A 17,535-nucleotide genomic window follows, 5' to 3' on the forward strand; every position below is an offset into this window, starting at 1 on the left:
CCTTCCCTTCCTCCCCAGGGGAGAATGGAAATAGCTCCCAGAGCATGACAGAAATCACTGAGGTAGGTGGGAGACGACAGACTAGTGGAGAAGAAGGGACAGTGCTGAGTAAGTGCAATTTGACTAAAGGGCGGAAATACCTGAGGTCTGGATGGAAGAAGAGCAGAAGCACATTCAAATATGCTCTTGCCATGTCTGTCTTCACCAATTACTGAGCAAACAGCACTCTCTCTCTCAAGCCTCAGCCAGTACCCCATAGATTAACATCCAATATTGGCCTCGGGCTGCCAAGATACTGACATATTTTATTGGAAGCAAAGCTCCCTTTGGGAACCAAACATAATCAAAGCAGCACGGAAGAATGAGGAAAGGAGTGATCCAAAGACTTAGCAATGGATTTCTCTAGGAGGAACAATCCAATTTTCCTTAAACTCAAGGCAGTAACTCAGTCCTCATCCAGGTATGGCTGACTCAACTTACTCACACAAACCCGAAGCCAGAGGCTGATCATCCAGTGAGCCAGCACGTTGTAAGCAGGGCAAGGAGACTGAGAAAACATATATTGAGTTCACAAAACAAAAAGGGTTGAAGAACTCCCTATAGTAGAGTCCCTGTGAAGTTGTCCAAGTCACGCCAACAAGTAAACTTGTAATATGTGCCAGGCACTATGCTAAGCATTAAGGGTACAAAGAAAGTGTGTGTGTGTGGGGGAAATACAGGAAGAGCAACAGAGGGTAGAACTAGGAGTAATGTGTGGAAGTCACAAAGAACATTTCAATTTAATGTAAAAGACTTCCCCACAATGAGAGCTGTAAGAAAAATTATTATTAATAACCAATGATTTGGGGAGATCCAGAGTTCCCTCCTTTCTCTAAAGTCCTCATTTCAAAGTCCAGTCTCTTGAAGGATGTTACTGATAATGAGGATGGATTAACTTTTTTAACAATCTTGTTCAGAGCTCACCCAGCTGGGGAAACTATTGTGCTCCACTCAGGTTGGGTGGGGATAAATTCTTTGAACAGATTGTTCAAGGCTGGCAGAAATTTAGAAGGAAATGAGATGATCAGGTCCATTTGAATAGGTTCAGCCTCACACTGTAATACGCATTCTCTCATTAATTGTTAACCAATTGGAATTGATTGCCACCCTCAGGAATGCCCCTTTTCCAAGGGCATATGAGCCCTGAGCCTGCTGCCATGCTTGTCTTTGGCATGAGAGTGCCACTGACCTTTTGTTTAAAATACTGGCATTATTAATAAAATGACTAATTACTCAGAAATTATGTCTTCTGAACTTTTTAAACATCAAAGCTATCCAAAAATGGTAAGCATTTCCTTAGAAAATAGTGTGTCTTGGGGAAGCCAGGTGGCGCAGTGGATAAAGCACTGGCCCTGGATTCAGGAGGAACTGAGTTCAAATCCGGCCTCAGACACTTGACACTTACTAGCTGTATGACCCTGGATAAGTCACTTAACCCTCACTGCCCCACAAAAAAACTCCAAACAACAACAACAACAACAACAACAAACCCATCAACATTTACAACTTGGCTAATGTGGGAATAGTGGGTCTTCCCTACCTACACAAGACTTAGTAGGTCATGAATAAAATTTAACAGGATGTACAAGTACATGCATAGCGCCTGCCTGGAGCTTGTAGGAAGAAGAAGGCTCCAGGTTCTGTAAGATTTCATGTATGCTGTGAGAATCCTTGTGAGAAGGGGAAGAGGAAGGAAATCAATAGTTATATAACATCTACTACATGCCAGTTATTATAGTAAGCACTTTATACTATTATCCATTTGATTCTCACAACAACCATGAGAGGGAGGTGCTGTTATCTCCTTTTTACAGTTGAGGAAACTGAGGCAAACAGATTGTGATTTGCCCAGAGCCATATATCTGGTAAGAGTTTGAAGCTAAATTTGAACTCAGGTCTTTCTGACTCCAGGCTCAGCATTCTGTCAAATGTGCCACTAAGGCTGCCCAGTACAAATCACTACCTCTTTCTGAGCCTCAATTTTCCCAACTGGGAAATGGGATTAATGATGACCCTTGGGGCAGCTAGGTGGTGTAGTGGATAAAGCACTGGCCCTGGATTCAGGAGGACCTGAGTTCAAATCCGACCTCAGATACTTGGCACTTACTAGCTGTGTGACTCTGAGCAAGTCACTTAACCCTCATTGACCTGTCCCGCCCCGCAAAAAAAAAGAAAGAAAAGAAAAAAAATGACCCTTACCTTTGTCCTATTCAGTTGGAAAACTCCTGAGATCCTTATGTGTTGATACTAACAAATTGCACACAGAAGCAGAGAGTTCAGAAGCTAGTTCCAATGGACTGTAACCTGCTTGTGGAAAGGGACTGTTTTTCATTTTTGTCTTTGTCTCCTTGGTGCCTGGCCAAGTAGATGTTTAATAATTGTTTACTGAACGAAATTGAGCTTCAGAAGTCTGATGAGTCTCACAGAGAAACAGACTCAAATAAAATATTAGATCACAAAAGAGTTCCCAGATGAGAGTCAATCAACTGGAGATATGAGTGGGTATAATGGGCAAATATTGACTTTCACATTGTAAAACCCATCACCATCCCATCAAGGGAGGTCAGAAGGGGAATAGAAAAGGGAGGAAGAAGCCAAGACCAGAGAATAATGTATTGGAAGTGGAGGCTGGTAAAGGAGGCAGAAATCTTATCTTGGAGAAGTGAATGCAGGAAATACTCATCCCTAGAGCCACCAATATAGAGCACTCCGAGCTCTGGACTGATTAATAACTATGCAATTTTAATAATACTTTCTGCTTATCTTCTCTCCAAAGACCTCAAAGCATGTTCACAGGTATTCTCATTCCTGCTGATAATATCTCTTGGAAAGAGAAGCATAGACGTATGGGTCTATTATGTCTATGTCAAAGGACAGACTGAGGAACAGAGAAAGACACTTTTCTATACCATCCCCCTCCCCTCCCCCCACTGGAAGGAAGTTGGAGAAAGTTGATACTGTGGCAGTGTGCACTTGGCAGGAGAACAGAACCCCAGAGCTAGTAGTCAAACCTGTCTGACAGGAAACTTAGAGGGGCTTTCATTCATTCCCCTGGGGCTTCCTATTACTACAAGTATAAACAGGTGCTGCTAGAGCAGCCCTGTATCTTCAGCCCCAAGGAGGCCTCTGGAAGATCAACAAGAAGCAGAGGGTATAAAGACCCAGGAGTCTGGTCCAGGAGGGATGAAAACTACCTGGCAGATTTAGAAACAGCATCTATCAACCACTCTAGCAGAGGACTTGCGTCCATTTGCTAGAATCAGTAGTAGAAGTTTACATTCTGAGGACTCAAATTAAAAGACACAAAAGATGGGGCAACTAGGTGGTGCGGTAGATAGAGTCAGGAGGACCTGAGTTCAAAATAGGCCTCAGACACTTGACACTTACTAGCTATGTGACCCTAGGCAAGTCACTTAACCCTCATTGCCCCGCCCTCCCCCAAAAGACACAAAAGATTCTCTTTCTTTATGTTGGATCTTCTCTAGGTTATTCATCTCTACTCAAGTGGAACCTGGATACATTGGGAGCTAGAAGTTCTCAAAGGGAATGATGGTACTTGGTCCGCTGACTCAGGCTTTGCAGCCACTTCGATCTCCACTCTACTATGTGTGACGTCTCTCCCATTAGAATTTAAGCTTCTTTGGGGCAGGAACTGTCTTCACCTTTATATTTGTATCTCTAGTGCTTAGCATACTGTTTAGTACATAATAAGTGCTTAATAAAGGCCCTTTCATTATGTTATTATGCTATCCCAATATGATAGCCCTTAGGAACATATATGTGTGTGCACATCTATATATGTATGTATATATATATATTTTTTCATATATACATTTACATATCCGTACACACACACATGAAATAGACTGGCAGAGAGCTGGAGCAGCAACAGTGATTCATGGGGCTGGCAGTTGGAAAGGCAGTCTGAGAAGAGATGCTTGAAAGATATCACTTGGAGCAGGGATGGGGAAGCATGGAGTGATGGAGGGAGTAGAACAGCTGAGGAGGTCAGAGGACTAGAATGCACAAGAAGAATCTGGAAACAGCATAAGACTGGGTCCTCTGTTTCCTCTTTGCTGGGGCCCCTCTCAGGGAAATATGTGAGGGGTACTATACAGGATCCTGGGGAGGGAGGAACACCAGATAGGGGAAAGGAATTGTCCTAACTTTTGCTGGTTTCAGATACAAGTCCTTTCTATGTCCTTTACTAGGTACATAAAACCTGTTCTGTTTGATGACATGTAAGTCTGAATGCTTGCAAAGGAAACCAATGGACACCCTTTAAGGAATACCTTGTGTTCATATTCCCTAGGACTATCTTACTGGGGAAGAAGAATAAATTAAAGGAAAAGCATTTATTAAACACTTAATATAAACCCACATATATGTACATATATACACTCATAACTATACCCATATGTACACATGTGCATATGCATGTATACACATATGCACTATAATCCCCGCAAACTGTATAAATCTTTCTATGTCTTTCTGGTAAGTCCAGGGTCAAAATGACTCTAGGCCACTTAAGACTCTGTTCTTTCATCCTATCCACAAAAAAAAATCTTCTTAAGCAGTAGTGGTAAAACCTTGCTTTTTCTTAGGTTGCTCCAAAGTGTCTATATTTCCATTTTAAATAAGTTCACATAATCCATCCTTCTTCCTCAAGCAACTAGTTGGTTTGTTGTTCAATCGTTTCAGTCATGTCTGACTCTTTGTGACCCCATTTGGGGTTTTCTAGGCAAAGATACTAGAGTGGTTTGCCATTTGCTTTTCCAGCTCATTTTACAGATGAGAAAGCTGAGGCAAACAGGGTTAAATAACTTGCTCATGGGGCAGCTAGGTGGCAGAGTGGATAGAGCACTATCCCTGGAGTCAGGAGTACCTGAGTTCAAATCTGGCCTCAAACACTTGACACTTACTAGCTGTGTGACCCTGGGCAAGTCACTTAACCCCAATTACCTCACCAAAAAAACAAACAAACAAACAAACAAAGAAATTAAAAAAAAATAACTTGCTCAGGATCATACAGGTACTTTCTAAAGTCATATTTGAATTCAGGAAGATAAGTCTTCCTGACTTTAGGCCTGATACTCTAACCATTGTGCCACCTGGTACATTCCCATTTAATCAGCCCTCCCTATTGAATTTGGGGGGGTCTCAAAGTGACATCTGCCCTCTCTTTCAATTTCTTATCTTCTGTGGCAGGTGGGCCAAGGTTATAAATATCATCCTAGGGCTTCTCTGAGCCTTTCTAGAGAACTCTAAAGGGACAGAGAGATGTGAGGAATTAGCTCATACTGGTGCAGGCATCTGCATTAAAGGAAGAAGGACCTTTACTAAGCAAGGCTGAAGACTCTTCTACATTTGCTAGTGGTAGAAGTGATTGGTCCTCCAGCTACTAGAGAAACTGTATACAGTTTAGAATGCTACATCTTTCTCTGGGGAATGGAATTGCAGGAAGGTAAAAGCAGTTACTGTGCAAAAGTAAGTGGTTGAGGGGACAGCTAGATGGTGCAATGGATAAAGCACTGGCCCTGGATTCAGGAGGAGCTGACCTCAAATCCAGCCTCAGACACTTGACACTTACTAGCTGTGTGACCCTGGGCAAGTCACTTAACCCACATTGCCCCACCAAAAAAAAAAAAGTTGGGCTTTATGTTAGTGCCATGGGATGGGGTGGGAAGTGGACAATTCAATTCAAACCTTTATGTTAAACACTGAGATAGAAAGAAGAAAATGAAAACATATAATCCCTGCCTTCAAGGAAATTACAATCTAATAAGGGGTAAAAGTCACATGTATAAATAAATATGATCAAAGTCATATGTTATAAGAGGTTATTTAGAAAAATGTCATAAGACATGAAGTGCAAGAGTTCACTTTTAGTGAGGGATGGGGAGAGGCAAGGTAGACTTCATGGAAGAGGTGGTACCTAGTACCTGGACTGGTCTTTAAAGAAAAAGGATTTTGACAAGTGGAGATGTGGAAAGAGTGGTTTCAGGCATCAGGGATTAATAGATCTAGCCTCCTTACTAGTCTCTCTGATTCTAGTCTTTTCCTCCTCCAATCCATACTACACACTGATAGCAGACTGATATTCCTGAAACACTGATTTTAGCCTATCAATCCCTTGAGCAGAACTCCTTAATGCTCCCCATTTCCATTTTTTGGGGGCATGGCAATGAGGGTTAAGTGACTTTCCCAGGGTCACACAGCTAGTAAGTGTCAAATATTTGAGGCCAGATTTGGCCTCAGGTCCTCCTGAATCCAGGATCCGTGCTTTATCCACTGTGCCACCTAGCTGCCCCTCCCATGTCCATTTTATAAGGTCATCAGTTTAGAGGTGGAAGGGACCTTAGCAACTGCCTAGTCCAACCCTACAGGAGAACACCTCAATTCCTTAGCCTTCCATTTAAAGGTATCTATAGACGGATTTTAAATTTCCTTTCCACCTTGATCTTCTACTACTCTGCTACACAAAACCAATGCTCCAGTCAGACTAATCTATTTTTGTCTCCTGAATATGCCACATGAAATCCCAGATCTTCGCCTTTGTTCATTCTATTCTCCAATCTGTAATGCCCATCCCCTTCCGCTCCACCTATCTGTCCTTCAAAGCTCAACACAAGTTTCGTCTTTTCCATGAAGGCTTCACTAGCCAACCTAGGCCAATGACCTCCTCTCTCTGAACACCTATTACACTATCCATATCACTAATTCAGTACTTTATCATGTAGTACTCTAGTTCTTGTGCTATTAATGCTTGTATTTAACTTTTCTTGAGTCATGTCTCCCCCAACTAGATTATAAACACACTGAAGCAAGAATGATATATTGGGGGCAGCTAGGTGGCACAGTGGATAAAGCACCAGCTCTGGATTCAGGAGGACCTGAGTTCAAATTAGGCCTCAGACACTTGACACTTACTAGCTGTGTGACCCTGGGCAAGTCGCTGAACCCTCACTGCCCCCCCCAAATCACATCAGCACAGTGCTCTGCACATAGTAGGTATTCAACAAATAGCTGCTGAATAGTTTAGAACAGCCTTGGCACAAGACATAGGCAAGAGGACAGAGGAAAGAAGGGCATCAACCTGACCTTCTCTGCACGCACTAGGGACTCCCTCCTCACCTACCTGGCTAATGCAACCACCTCAGGAACGAAATGCACTGGACACTTCCACAGCTGCACAGCCACACTGGCTGGCTGTCTGGAACAGAAAGGGGAGAAGAGTGTAGAAAGAAGAGTACCATGTCTACTCCGGAACTATCTCATCATCTGATCTCTGGCCAGGTCTTGCCCTAGTTAGCCTGGACCTAGACGATGTCTCAGGTTTCTGAAGCGGTTATAGTAGATGGAAAAGAATGAAGATGTCAGCATGAAAAAGCTGTTAGCGTAATTTCAAGCCCTGGCTTGGTTTTCAATTTTTCAATTTTTTAATTTTTTGTGGGGCAATGAGGGTTAAGTGACTTGCCCAGGGTCACACAGATAGTAAGTGTCAAGTGTCTGAGGTCGGATTTGAACTCGGGTCCTCCTGAATCCAGGGCCGGTGCTCCATCCATTGTGCCACCTAGCTGCCCTCCCCCGCCCCTGCCCTGGTTTGGTTTTCCAATGGGTTTTTCTTGTGATGAGGGAGTTTTTGTCCTAGGGCACAAATGTTAGAAGAGTCACAAGGTCTTTCCTCTTTACCTCAGTTTCCCAATCTGGGAAAAGTACACTTCTGAAAAAGTGATTATATCCATACATGGCAGTTACAAGATAGCTTCCATTGTGTGCAGTACATTTTTGTTTTCAAAGTCTGGGTTTTCTTTTTTATACACACTGACATTTGATTCCTACAATAATCTTGCAAGGTTAACAAGGAAAAAAAAAACTCCACTTGGGGAAGCTAGGTGGTGCAGTGGATAAAGCACTGGCCCTGGATTCAGGAGGACCTGAGTTCAAATTCGGCCTCAGACACTTGACACTTACTAGCTGTGTGACCTTGGGCAAGTCACTGAACCCTTATTGCCCCACCCCCCAAAATAATAATAATCCGAGATGAGGAAATTAATATCTAGGAGTAATAATTTGCCTGAAGTCATACATTAGCAGTAACAGGACTACGAGACAAGTCTTCTGATTCCAAGTCCAAGACTTTATCCACTGTACCACATTCCCTTTCTTAACAGAATATAAATAGCTATTGCTCATTGCCCTGGCTCCTTAATTTATGCTTTAGTTTCTTTTCTTTTCTTTTCTTGCAGGGCAATAAGGGTTAAGTGACTTGCTCAGGGTCATACAGTTAGTAAGTGTCTCAGACTGGATTTGAACTCAGGTCCTCCTGAATCTAGGGCTGGTGCTCTATCCACTGTGCCACCTAGCTGCCCCTGCTTTATTTTCTTTAAACCCATCACTGGTCCCTCCTGACTTCTTATTAAGTTACTTTAGAAAGCCTATAGATTATAACCCATTGGCACTGGAAGATAAAACCTGGGCTCAATTCTCCAACCCCTTTCCTCCTAGGTCTCATTGAAACTTAGAAACCATACCAAAGGAGTGAGAATTATAAACCTTTCCCATACTTTAAGGTCTTGAGCATTCAAAAAGTCAAGACAAAAAACAATATGAAAGAAAAAGATAGGTTATTTTTGTCTTCCCAAATATATCAGAGGTCAAACCCCATTAAAGTCCAAAGGAAGGGGGGCGGCTAGGTGGCGTAGTGGATAAAGCACCGGCCCTGGATTCAGGGGTTCCTGAGTTCAAATCCGACCTCAGACACTTGACACTTACTGGCTGTGTGACCCTGGGCAAGTCACTTAACCCCCATTGCCCCGCAAAAAAAAAAAAAAGTCCAAAGGAAGGATAGTTAGAGCACTACTTTAGGTGAAAGAACAACATAAAGGGCAACGGTTCCATAGGAATAAGTTCATAAATGCAAAATATATTCCTGGGTCAAGGAAGCCCCTAATAACTCTATCATACATTCAATGGAAGGTTGGAGGCTGGTGGCCCCAGGAAGAGAGAGGCCTGGAGAAAGATCTGGGTCTGAGTCAGGGAGTCATTAATGCTAAGCTAGGGCTGGAGTGTCTGGCTGAAGGGAGTCATGGGTACTGACTCAAGGCTCAAGGCTGGTATCAAGCATATTTCAGGGCTGAGGAGAGCAAGAGCTGGAGAGGCTAGAAACACTGGTTATAAAATTAGTAATCATTTACTCTGAGATATCATTGTTTGTACAACTTTATGAGGGGAATGGAACTGCCAGAAAGTTCTTCCCCATTCCATGAGTGGAGACTAGAAAGCATGAAGCCAAAGGGTCATTTCCACCCCCATTTATTTAGAATTTTATTTTTTTCCCAATTACATGTAAAAATAATTTTAGGGGGCAGCTAGGTGGCACAGTGAATAAAGCACCGGCCTGGATTCAGAAGGACCTGAGTTAAAATCCCAGCCTCAGACACTTGATACTTACTAGCTGTGTGACCCTGAGCAAGTCACTTAACCCTCATTTCTCCACCAAAAAAGAGAGAGAGAGAGAGAGAGAGAGGATTTACATCCATTTTTAAAACTTTGTGTTCCAAATTCTCTTCCTCCCCCCGCCAAGAACACAAGCAATCTAATATAAGTTATACATGTGTGGTCATGTAAAACATTTCCACATTAGTCAAGCTGTGAAAGAAAACAGACCAAGAAAAAAAAAAGCTTAAGAAAAAGAAACTAAAAAATATATGCTTCAATCTGTATTCGGACACCATCAGTTCTTTTTCTGGAGATGGATCGCATTTTTCATAAGTCCTTCAGAGTTGTCTTGGATCATTGTATTGCTGAGAATAGCTAAGTCATTCGCAGCTGATCATCTTACAATATTGCTGTTACTTTGTATACAATACATTTCACTTTGCATCAGTTCATGTAAGTCTTTCCAAGTTTTTCTGAGAGCATCCTGCTCATCATTTCTTATAGCACAATAGTGTTCCAGCATAATCTCATCCCACAATTTGTTCAGCCATTCTCCAATTGTTGGGCATCTCCTCAACTTTGAATTCTTTGCACCAGAAAAAAGCTGCCATAAATTTTTTTTTTTACATATAGGTCCTTTAACTTTTTGGGTTTTATCCCTTTTTGGGTACTAACCTAGTAGTGGTGTGACTAGATCAAAGAGTATGTATGGTTTTACAGTCCTTTAGCCATAGTTCCAAATTGCTCCACAGAATGTTTGAATCAGTTTACAACTCCACCAACAGTGCATTAATGTCTCTTTTTCATCATATCCCCTACAACATTTGTTATTTTCCTCTGCTATCCTATTATCCAATCCAAACAGTATGGGGTAGTACCCCAAAATTGTTTTGACTTGATCTTTCTAATCAATAGTGAGTTAGAGAATTTTTATATGCCTATAGATACCTTTGATTATTTCATCTGAAAACTCTTCATATCTTTTTATTTTTATTATTATTATTATTATTTTTTTAGTGAGGCAATTGGGGTTAAGTGACTTGCCCAGGGTCACACAGCTAGTAAGTGTTAAGTGTCTGAGGCCGGATTTGAACTCAGATACTCTGATTCCAGGGCTGGTGCTCTATCCACTGTACCATCTAGCTGCCCCGCGCCATCTAGCTGCCCCCATATCTTTTTGTTTTTTGTTTTTTGTGGGGCAATGGGGGTTAAGTGACTTGCCCAAGGTCACATAGCTAGTAAGTGTCAAGTGTCTGAGGCCGGATTTGAACTCAGGTACTCCTGAATCCAGGGCCAGTGCTTTATCCACTGAGCCACCTAGCTACCCCCTCTTCATATATATATTTTTTAATCATTTATCAATTGGGGAATGGCTGTTATTTTAATAAATTTGATTCCATTCTCTATGTATTTGAAAAATGAGGTCTATGTCAGACAAACTTGCTTCAAAATGTTTTCACAGTCACTGTATTTTCCTTCATCCCATTCCTTCCCCATGCCATTTACTCTATTCTCTCTCCTTACACTCTGTCCCTCCTCAAAGGTGTTTTGCTTCTGACTGCCCCTCCCCAATCTGCCCTCCCTTCTATCACCCCTTCCCCCTTTTCCCCTTTCCCTCCTACTTTCCTGCAGGGTAAGATAGATTATTATACCCAATTGAGTGTGTATGTTATTCCCTCTTTGAGAAAATTCTGATGAGAGTAAGGTTCATTCACTCCTCAGCACCTCCCCAATCTTCCCCTCCACTATATAGCTTTTTCTTGCTTCTTTTTTTTTTGAGGGGGGGGAAGGGCAATGAGGGTTAAGTGACTTGCCCAGGGTCACACAACTAATAAGTGTAAAGTATCTGAGGCTGGATTTGAACTCAGGTCCTCCTAAATCCAGGGCCAGGGCTTTATCCCCTAGAACAATAGATATTTATCTATGCCTATCCCATCTTTGTGAGTTCAAATCTGGTTTCAGACATTTCCTAGCTGTGTGAGTCACTTGACCCTGTTTGTCTCAATTTCCCCATCTGTAAAATGAGCTGGAGAAAAAAATGGCAAACCACTCCAGTATCTTTGCCAAGAAAACTCCAAATGGGGTCACAAAGATTTGGATGATTGAACAACATATTATCTTATACTAGTAAAATTGGGAGTTTTTGCATACAAGTGTAAAACTTTACATTTTTACATTATTAAATTTTGTCTTCCTAGAGTCTGTCCGTCCTCTAGTCTAGTTAGTCAAAATCTTTTTGGATCCTGACTCTGTCAACTGATACATTAGCTATCTTCCCCCCAGCTTTGTGTCTTCTGCAGTAGGGGTGAGCATGCTGTCCTCCTAAATCCAGGGCCAGTGCTTTATCCACTGCACCACCTAGCTGTTCCCTCTTGCTTCTTTTATGCGAGATACTTTACCCCATTTCACCTCTCCCTTTCCCTTTCTCCTAGTGCATTCCTCTCCTACCCCTTAATTTTATCTCTTTTAAAGATATCATCCCTTCATATTCAACTCACACCTGTGCCCTCTGTCTAAATATATTCCATCCAGCTGCCCTAATAATGAGAAAGTTCTTATGAGTTACAAGTATCATCTTCCCATTTAGGAATGCAAACAGTTTAAGCCTTTAATATCTTTTATGATTTCTTTCTCCTGTTTAACTTTTTATGCTTATCTAGAATCTTATATTTGAAAGTCAAATTTTCTATTCAGCTCAGGTCTTTTCATCACAAATGCCTGAATGTCCTCTCTTTCATTGAATTCCCATTTTTCACCCTGAAAGATTATAATCAGTTTTGCTGGGTAGGTGATTCTTGGTTGTAATCCCAGTTCTTTTGCCCTCTGGAATATATTATCCCAAGCCCTTTGATCCTTTAATGTAGAAGCTGCTAAATCTTGTGATATCCTGACTGTGGCTCCAGGCTACTTGCAATATTTTCTCCTTGACCTGGGAGCTCTAGAATTTGGCTATAATATTCCTGGGAGTTTTCATTTTAGGATCTCTTTCAGGAGGTGATCAGTGGATTCTTTCAATTTCTATTTTGCCTTTTGGTTCTAGAATAACAGGGCAATTTTCCCTTACAATTTCTTCGGAGATGATGTCTAGGCTCTTTTTTTTTATCATGGTTTTCAGGCAGTCTAATAATTTTGAAATTATCTCTCCAAGTCAGTTGTTTTTCCACTGAGATATTTTGCATTGCCTTATATTTTTTAATGCTTTTGGTTTTGCTTTATTTTTCTTGATTTCTCATAAAGTCATTAGCTTCCATTTGCTCAATCCTAATTTTTAAGGAGTTATTTTCTTTGTAGAGTGTTTGTACCTCCTTTTCCATTTGGCCAATTCAGCTTCTCAAGGAATTCTTTTCCTCATTGACTTTTAATACCTCTTTTACCATTTGTCCTAGTCTGTTTTTCTTTTTTCTTTCAATTTTTACATAGTTTATTTATGCTCTGATGAAAAATCCATATCTTCATGTATAAACACCTTCCATAGTGCCTTTTATTCCTTCTTTTTGCCAGGACTGACATTTGCCTTTGCAGTACCCCTGACTTTCTTCATTCTGTTCTTGTGTTTCTTTCACTGCTTTCTTGATGTCTTTTTCTTCTCATATAGGCCATGCCTTGCAATTCTGTGCTTTGGTTCATTTTTCTTTGCATAATCAAGGGAATCATAAATCATGCCAAAGCCTGTTGTTTTGCTGCCACCAAAATGGGTTCTGAATCCAAAGACAAAAATGACATCTGGAGTTGTCTTGTACATCTTGGCCAGTTTTTCTTGAATTTCAGTCTTGGGCACTATGGCCTTTCCAGAATGAAGGACATCTATAACCATCTGTTTATGCAAAAAAAGTCTGTTTGTCATGAACTTCCTGGTTCTGCTGGTTTCAGTGTCATTCATGGTAGTGGTCAGCTCTTTGAGCAGCAGGAGAGAGAAAGGCTAGTCTGTTTTTCAAGGTCGTATTTTCTTCAGTATTTTTTTGTGTCTCTTTTTTTTTTTTTGGTGTGTGTGTATGACCAAAGAGTATGTTTATGGACACCCCCTTTGAAGCAGATTAACAGTCTAGACCAACACAGGAGTGCAATGGTGACTAGAAGTAAGGAAGGTCAGTCCAGATAGGGCAATCAGAGAGGAAATCCTGGGATTCTAAATCTGTGGGATTTAGAAGAGTCGCATGAAAAAGTGGCTGGGAAGCGTGCTCACAGAGGGAGTGACGAATGAGTGAGTCTGTGTGCCTGAAGCCTGTGCAGGGTGGAGCAATAGGTGAGTGCCAAAGTGGATGGATTCCATGGGGAAAGGAGAGGCAGCAAGCTCGAGATCAGGCCATAGGTGCATAGACAGCCAGGATCTCCAAGCTTTGTGGACAGGTGTACTTGAATTCCTTCTCCTACAGTGCATTTTCCAGGTATCAGTGGAGCCCATGGAGCTCAACAGGGATGGGTGTCTGTCAATAATGGGTGCACACAGTATTGACGATGAGCAGCTTGGGCAGGAGGTTGCAATCTGCCAAGGTGAGCTGGTCGCCATCTAAGAAGCAACACCTGAACTGAGTGAAGTTCGGATCCTGAGTCAACTCATGCTCCAGGGGTGTGACTAGATATCCATCGAGTTTCACCAGGGCATAAAGCAGAGGCCAATACAAGGCTTCATCCTGAGCAAGAGAAGTGTTTTTTGATGAAAGCTGAGAACTTGTAGAAGACATCATTACCAGCTATGTTATAGCAAGGAGCCAGGCTGGGGAAGCTGGGTGGCCCCAATGTCTCTTCCAGGAACTCTTCAATCTGGATGGTATCTGTCTTGGCTTCCCCATCATATAGCAGAATGGGCAGCTGGGAGCAAGGGGCAAAGTCCTTCAGCACATCCAAGGACCTCCTGGTGTCCACTGTGGTGAGATTGAAGGGGACACCTTTGACTAGCAGGATCATGAAGAGATGATGGCAGAAAGGACAGTTCCCTTTACTCTCACCATCTTCACTGGCCTTGACAAATAGCTGGAGTTTGGCATTCTCGGCCATGGTGTCTGGCAGGATTGATTACAGCAGCCTTGTCTCCTTTTTTTTTTCATGATTTTCTTGCATCACTCTCATTTCTCTTTCCATTTTTTCCTCTACCTCAGTGACTTTATTTTCAAAGTCCTTTTTGAGCACATCTATGGCCTGAGATCAATCCATATTTTTCTTGGAAGTTTTGGACGTTTTGGAACTCAGTCGACAGACAGTAAGGGGGTCAAACAGTTGTCCAAAAGATTACAGCGATCTCTTTGCTAGCACTGAGGCAGGCCTCTGTTATTTTGCCCATACTAGGATCTAGGTCACAGTCTTGGGTGGCAGTCCCAGGCTGGGAGGAGCACAAGCACACCATAGCTTGCAGCCACAATGGAGGGGGACTCTATTCATAGTTTTAGGACAACTGTTTGACCCCCTTACTGTCTGTCGACTGAGTTCCAGAAGCAGTTCCTGCCTCTGCTGATTCAGAGGCTCCCAAGGCCTGCTCCTGGTTTGCTGTGGCTGTGGCTAGGTCTGCACTGGCATGGTCTGCACTTGGTTGCACTCCACTCTCACCCCAGTACAACAGACCTTTCTTGCCAACCTTCTAAGTTGTCTTTGGCTGGAAAATTATTTCACCCTGTGTGGGTTTTTTTTGGGGGGGGTGGGGTGGGGCAATGAGAGTCAAGTAACTTGATCAGGGTCACACAGCTAGTAAGTGTCAAGTGTCTGAGGCCAGATTTGAACTCAGGTCCTCCTGAATGTAGGGCCAGTGCTTTATCCACTGTGCCATGTACCTGCCCCCTCACCCTATCTTTTTGTGGGTTCTGCTGCTCCATAAATTGTCTTACGGCATTATTTGAAGGTATTTGGAGTGGCCTTGGGGATAGTTCAGGCAAGTCACTGCCTTTCCTGTGCCATCTTGGCTCTGCTCCTGCCCCAAGGGTCATTTTAAGAACAATTGCTTTCAGGCCAAATATTCCTTATTGAGGGAATAAGACCAAGTCTCCTCAAATGTCCATCCCAAAGTGGTTACCCTTATTCCTATCTTATCTACCTTACAAGGACATTGTAAGGTACTGGCCATTTCATGAATGGACATTTTATTCGTCCCAAGAAGCAGAAAAAAGGACATTCATGTGAAAAAAGCAACTTGGTACAATTCTGAGGACCAGAGAGAAAAGTGCCCCTCCAATAAATGTAACATGGGAATATGTTTGAAAACAATGCAAATCAAAGAGCATTGACAGAGTGGGGATGGGTTTAATACATGATCATCCAACAGTTTCTTTTACAACAGCTATTTAGGGAGTTTTGGAGGATGTCACTGAGAAACTACAAGTCCAGGAACTTTTTGGAGATTATTGGACAAGGTATATAAGGACCTTTTAGGTCTATAAATAGGACCTTTTAGGTATATAAATACTTATTAGTGGCTAGGTGGTAGTAGATAGAATATTGATTCTGGAGTCAGGAAGACTGTTCTTCCTGAGTTCAAATCTAGCCTCAGATGCTTATTAGCTGTGTGACCCTGGACAAATCACTTAATCCCGTTTGCATCAGTTTCCTCATCCATAAAATGAGCTGGAGTAGGGCTTCTTAAGCTTTTTCCACTCATAACCCCTTTTCACCTGAAAAATTTTTACGCAACCACAGGTATATGGGTATATAAAATAGGTATACATAACATTTTACTTTTGCTAAATTTTTCGTGACCCCCACATTCAGTTATGTAACCCCATAAGGGGTTGTGACGCACAGTTTAAGAAGTTCTGAGCTAGAGAAGGAAATGACAAACTACTCCAGTATCTTTGCCAAGAAAAGGAGTCAGATATGACTGAACAACAACAACAATGTAATTATGAAGAGATGGGATTAGGACTACTTTAGTTCCTCCCTTATTAGAGTATCATGGGGAGATGGGGTTGTTGAGCATGGGCACAGCCACATTATGCAGGCTAACTGCCATATAATCAAAGTTTTAAACAGGTTTTTTAAATGGGAGTTACCCAAACTGACTTTGCACTACTCCCCACTATGGCCACCATGTACATTGGTGGGAAATGTTTATGAGTAAGGAGGCTATTAGGTTTTAGTTATTCCTGCACTTTCTCTGGTAAATATTTTATGTTGACTCATTAATGATGTCATTTTGAATGCTTTGTGTAATGCACATTGGTGGGGGCTCTGGAACTCATTACAATGGTGTTACCTCTGGGGTCCTGAGAGTTGAATAGAAACCACAGAGTTGAATTCGTGGCTGTTCTCCAACTCTAGGAATTCTGCCCCGCCCCACCAAGACCTGCCAGCATGAGTTCAGCCGGCCCAAAGAGAGAAAAGGGGTACAGATTCCATATTGGTCATACTGGTAGCATGCTTTGGGGGTTATACTGGTGTGAAGTGTTAATAATGGCCTTGGGTTAAATGCCTACTGTGCTCCCACCACGGTGTTAGCTGCTAAAGATACAGAGAAAAATAAGATACTGTAATCCCTTCCCTCAAAAAGCTACATTCCACTGGAAGGAAACAATATGTATGTAACAAATTAAAGACAAAATATATACCAAGTAACTTCTTGGGGGAAGGAATTAGCACCTGTGGGAGACAAGATAAGCTTGCTGTAGAGCTTTTTAAAAAGCTAAAGATTCTATTGGGCAGAGGTGAGGAAGAATGCATGGAAAGCAGGAGATGAAATGTCTGTCAATCGTATTAACCTCAAAATACTAAGGCACAATGCTATCCCTCTCCTCCTATGGAGGGTAGGCTAGTTTTATTGAAAAAAAAAAAAGATCGAAACTGTCCTCAAAATTTTTTTAAAAAATAATAAACTTGGGGCAGCTAGGTGGCGCAGTGGATAGAGCACTGGCCCTAGAGTCAGGAGTACCTGAGTTCAAATCCAACCTCAGACACTTAACACTTACTAGCTGTGTGACCCTGGGCAAGTCACTTAACCCCAATTGCCTCACTAAAAAAAAATTAAAAATTAAATAATAATAATAATAATAATAAACTAGGGGCAGCTAGGTGGTGCAGTGGATAGAGCACTGGTCCTGGAGTCAGGAGTACCTGAGTTCAAATCCGGCCTCA

General features: G+C 42.0%; 2 protein-coding genes and 1 pseudogene across 2 annotated transcripts in view; all 3 read right to left on the bottom strand.

The window, feature by feature from the left end:
* Nucleotides 1-17,535, bottom strand: part of RAB15 (RAB15, member RAS oncogene family) — a 70,974-nt gene that overhangs the window by 33,902 nt on the left and 19,537 nt on the right.
* On the bottom strand, nt 13,043-13,363 carry LOC122743771 (40S ribosomal protein S24-like). Its single transcript, XM_043988912.1, has one exon. It carries the CDS (start codon nt 13,361-13,363, stop codon nt 13,043-13,045), a length of 321 nt encoding a protein of 106 aa, XP_043844847.1.
* On the bottom strand, nt 13,782-14,478 carry LOC122743765 (annotated as a pseudogene).

The sequence above is a fragment of the Dromiciops gliroides genome, chromosome 2 (assembly GCF_019393635.1).
Source record: "Dromiciops gliroides isolate mDroGli1 chromosome 2, mDroGli1.pri, whole genome shotgun sequence".
In the NCBI taxonomy this organism is placed as follows: Eukaryota; Metazoa; Chordata; class Mammalia; order Microbiotheria; family Microbiotheriidae; genus Dromiciops; species Dromiciops gliroides.